The sequence below is a fragment of the Ictalurus furcatus genome, chromosome 5 (assembly GCF_023375685.1).
Source record: "Ictalurus furcatus strain D&B chromosome 5, Billie_1.0, whole genome shotgun sequence".
In the NCBI taxonomy this organism is placed as follows: Eukaryota; Metazoa; Chordata; class Actinopteri; order Siluriformes; family Ictaluridae; genus Ictalurus; species Ictalurus furcatus.
Genome location: NC_071259.1, coordinates 32,779,702 through 32,783,776, shown reverse-complemented (window position 1 = coordinate 32,783,776; position 4,075 = coordinate 32,779,702). Strand labels below are relative to the sequence as shown.

Below are 4,075 nucleotides of genomic sequence, written 5' to 3'. Positions count from 1 at the left end.
GCATGGCCTGCCCAATCTGCAGTGGCTCGATCTGAGCAAGAACAAACTGGATGACACTTCACTGGGGCTGGACGTGTTCCGGGTGAGAACACACACACACACACACACACACACACTGTTAACAACCACACACTTTGGTGTAGGTTCACACACCACCCCACAGTAGATTATTTTCCTACAACAGCACGTCCCCAAGTCTTTTATTCCTCTTACACCACAGCAATCTGCCAAGATCACAACCTTTCATTTATTAAAGAACAACACATTTTAATTCGATACATTAATACGTACATTTAATGTATTACTTCCTGTTCTCACTTACGTTACAGCAGCTATAAACGGCCGTTCCCTCACCAGCCCTCTCTTTATTCTCTCTCTCGAAGTTAATAAGACAACAACAACAACAACAACAACAGTGAAGATGTCAGAAAACTTAAAGTTACCTTTAAACTTCACATCAACGAGCTGACACTGGAGACTCCTTCCCATAAATGTCTAGGTTTTTTTAAATCCGTTTATGTGGAGTGTCCGCTGTACGGTGCACGTCCCTGTGAATGAGCTGTTGCTATAGAAACGATAACGTATTAGAGCGAGCACATTAATCTGCAGCTGTTCTACTGGCAGAGCTGCTGTTATAGAAAATTCATCAACACCTTCTGACCAATCAGAATCCAGGATTCTGTAGCGTTGTTGGGTAACATAGATGTAACATAAAGACACTCTTATTGATGACTGAAAGAATGAGCCGGAACGTAACACGGGTCTGATGGTTGCAGCTCGAGTCCAAGTGTCCATGTAGCCCAGCTCTGCACCTTTACCTAACCTCTTACATGCGTCAGAATAAAACGTGTAATAAACACGTGCACAAATAGCGAGTCGATGTGACGCTTTTGGTCGGAACAGAACTCTCACCTCATTGTTGAAGTAAATGGGAGAATATTCAGCGTGGACAAACACACAGCGAGCAAACACCATGATGTCAAGTTCGCTTTTCTCACACACGTGTTACGAATTCTGGCTCCGTCGAGGCTGAGAAAAATGTCGATCACTAACGTGTGTGTGTGTGTGTGTGTGTGTGTGTGTGTTTCAGAATCTGACCAAACTGCGTCGTCTGAATCTGGACGGGAACAATCTGACCAAAATCCCCCCGCTGCCGCCATCACTGCTGGAGCTGAAGATCAACGACAACAAACTGAGCGGACTCACACCTCACAGCTTTAAGGGTACACACACACACACACACACACACACACACACACAAAACGGTGTGAGGATGATGAAAGGACAGGGCTGGCATCGGTTTGGTTCTTTGCCCTGAGGAAGATGGACTCTGTGTATTAACACCTTGCTCAGTGGGATAGGAATGTGGTTTGGATCGTTGCGTCTCGTCTGGCAGGTCTGTCCCAGCTGCTGACTCTGGAGCTGGAGGACAATCATTTCCATGATGGGAACGTGTCCCCGCTGGCGTTCAGGCCCCTCAAGAAACTCATTTACCTCCGACTGGATGATAACGACTTCAGAGCCATTCCCTCCGGCCTGCCTGCATCACTGAAGGTTATTACATCATCATCATCATCATCATCATCATCAATGATTCGTTCCAGTGGTCCAAAATATGTATACTAAGCCCCACCTACCTGTGAAAAACACACCAAAAAAAATAAACCTACTGAAAAAAGGGAATTTGTAGACTTTGGTAACATTTTGTAATTGTGTTTAATACTTTGGAATAAAATAACCTTCTAAAACGGTTTATTTCTAGAACATCAGCCATTTTAATGATCCATCCCAACGCTAGAACACACAGAAATCGTTCATGTTTACGAGTCGGGAAGTTCGTAATTACGAGTCGGGAAGTCCGTATTTACGACATCAGGTGCGTCGTAGAAGTCAGTTCGGTCGCAGCAAGATGCCGGTGTACCTTCTCTTAATTTACTACAAAATAATAAAGCAAGGTTGTTCCTGTAAATGAAGGACAAAGAATGTACATCAGGTGTGTTCTGCTATTTTTCTCTTCTTCTTTTAAAAAAAAATGTTTTTAATCAATGCATGAAGCCGCTGTAAACTTTACCGTTACATATTACGTAACTGTACAATGCTATCGTGTTTTGCGCTGGCGATTAGCTTGTGTTATTCTAAACGTTCGATTTCAGCAAATTCACCATCACCTCCAGACGTTACAGCCGTTGACTCCGCCATGTTTTCTTACTGACACGCTGAAAGGAAATTTCCCCACTCGTAATCACGACTTTGTGGTGGCGTTCGTGTGCGTTCAGCTCGTAAATACCATCTTTCTGACGTGACTTGAACGCACCATTATACAAAGCGCTAACTGATACGCTAGCTACTGTACTGTATGTACTGTGTATATATCTATATATGTATATACAGTATACGCTAACCACTGAAGAGTGTAATAACTAGCATTAGCAAAATATGAGGACTTTTAAAATGATTTTGTAGAAGCTCTTAAAGAGAATTTATGCGTTCTCATGACGTGGTCTCTTCTATCAAACAGCAGCATTTGGGAATTAGTCTTGTTTGCTACCACAGTATGTTTTGGGTCATGATTCTGTGTGTGTGTGTGTGTGTGTGTGTAGGAGCTGCATCTGTCAGATAACCGGATCGAAGTGGTTCATGCCGGACTCCTGAATAAGACAGTAAACCTGCGAATCTTAAATCTGAGCCATAATAAAATCCGAGAGGACCGAATCGCCCCGAGAGCGTGGATTCACCTACGGTCAGTCACTTCCTTTACTTTACTGATCCAAGCTTTAACTTTAAATAATTTTATATCATTTATAGCCAGAATCGGTACGCATTAAAAGGTGATTGTAATCATCATTCTGTTATGTTAGTGGCTTTATCCGGCGTTTTACGTTACCGGACACCTGGTCCAACCGATATCTAGAACAAAAACCAGCGAAGACACACGTCGACCTCTAGAGGGCGCTGTCTCATCCGTAGTACCAGTATGATTGATTAGTCAGTGTTCCGTGGGATCCTGGTTGTAGTTCACACTTGGTTAGTCGCTGTTTGAGAGGGACATGTCTCCGTTCTTTTCCTTCAGTAAGTTGGAGACGTTGGATCTGTCCCATAATAAACTGGTTCACGTCCCGTCCTTCCTGCCGGTCGGTCTTGTCCAGCTCGCGCTACACCACAATCAGATCGAGAGAATCCCGGGATACGTTTTCGCTCACATGCAGCCCGGCCTCGTCTCAATCCACCTCTCATACAACCGCCTGAGGGAGGACGGCATCAACAAAGTGTCCTTCCACGGTCTTCAACACTCCCTTAACGAGCTGCTGCTGGACCACAACCAACTTCGAGAGATTCCTCGTGGGATAGTCCAACTCCGCGCCCTCCACGTCCTCCGCCTCAACCACAATTACATCAGGTCAGTGCGCACTCCTCACACGCACTCACCCATGACTACAACAGGATATTGTGTATAATGTGTGTATTTATATGTACTTGTGTGTGTGTGTGTGTGTTTGTAGCTCGGTACCCATGAACGCTCTGTGTGACATCACCGCCCGTGACGACTCCCCCCTGCTCTCCGTTCACCTGCAGAATAACCTGATTGATCGGCGTTTAATCCCGCCCACTGCACTCACCTGTATTAAAGAGTACAGCAGCGTCATCCTGCATCCTCAGAGACACGAACAGATCTACGAGTGAGCACACACTCACCCTCAGCTCTTATCCGAAATACATTCACATATCGAACCGAGCGACAGGTGACAACAGGACCTAGGAGGCGGGGTCATTTCATCGCCGTGACAACAGAAGTTATTTACATGACGATATTAATGCAGTAACGATCTCTATTTTTAAAGTGTGTTTCATTACCAGTCCAAAATCTCCGAGCGCATCATCGTAGCTGTATTCCGATTTCCATTTAAACATGTAAACGTGTTAATCTGATTATAACCAAAAAAATCTTCTTTTTTTAAAAAAAATAAAATAAAACAGACTTTCACAGACCAGTTGAACAAATCTTTTTTTAAAGGAATTACTTTTAGAAACATGTGTAATTAAGAATTACTCAAAAATTGTTAAGTCACAGCTAGCG

General features: G+C 43.9%; 1 protein-coding gene across 1 annotated transcript in view; it reads left to right on the top strand.

Moving 5' to 3' along the window:
- si:dkey-6n6.1 (uncharacterized protein LOC100170811 homolog) overlaps positions 1-3,748 on the top strand; it is a 10,771-nt gene extending 7,023 nt beyond the window's left edge. The window contains exons 6-11 of the mRNA XM_053625926.1: positions 1-82; positions 1,091-1,223; positions 1,397-1,554; positions 2,601-2,740; positions 3,071-3,397; positions 3,501-3,748. The exon at positions 1-82 is cut by the window's left edge and continues 34 nt beyond it. Of these exons, the coding sequence (XP_053481901.1) occupies positions 1-82; positions 1,091-1,223; positions 1,397-1,554; positions 2,601-2,740; positions 3,071-3,397; positions 3,501-3,681 (1,021 nt within the window). The 3' untranslated portion in view covers positions 3,682-3,748. The remainder of the gene's footprint in view (positions 83-1,090; positions 1,224-1,396; positions 1,555-2,600; positions 2,741-3,070; positions 3,398-3,500) is intronic.
- Positions 3,749-4,075: the final 327 nt, after the last annotated feature.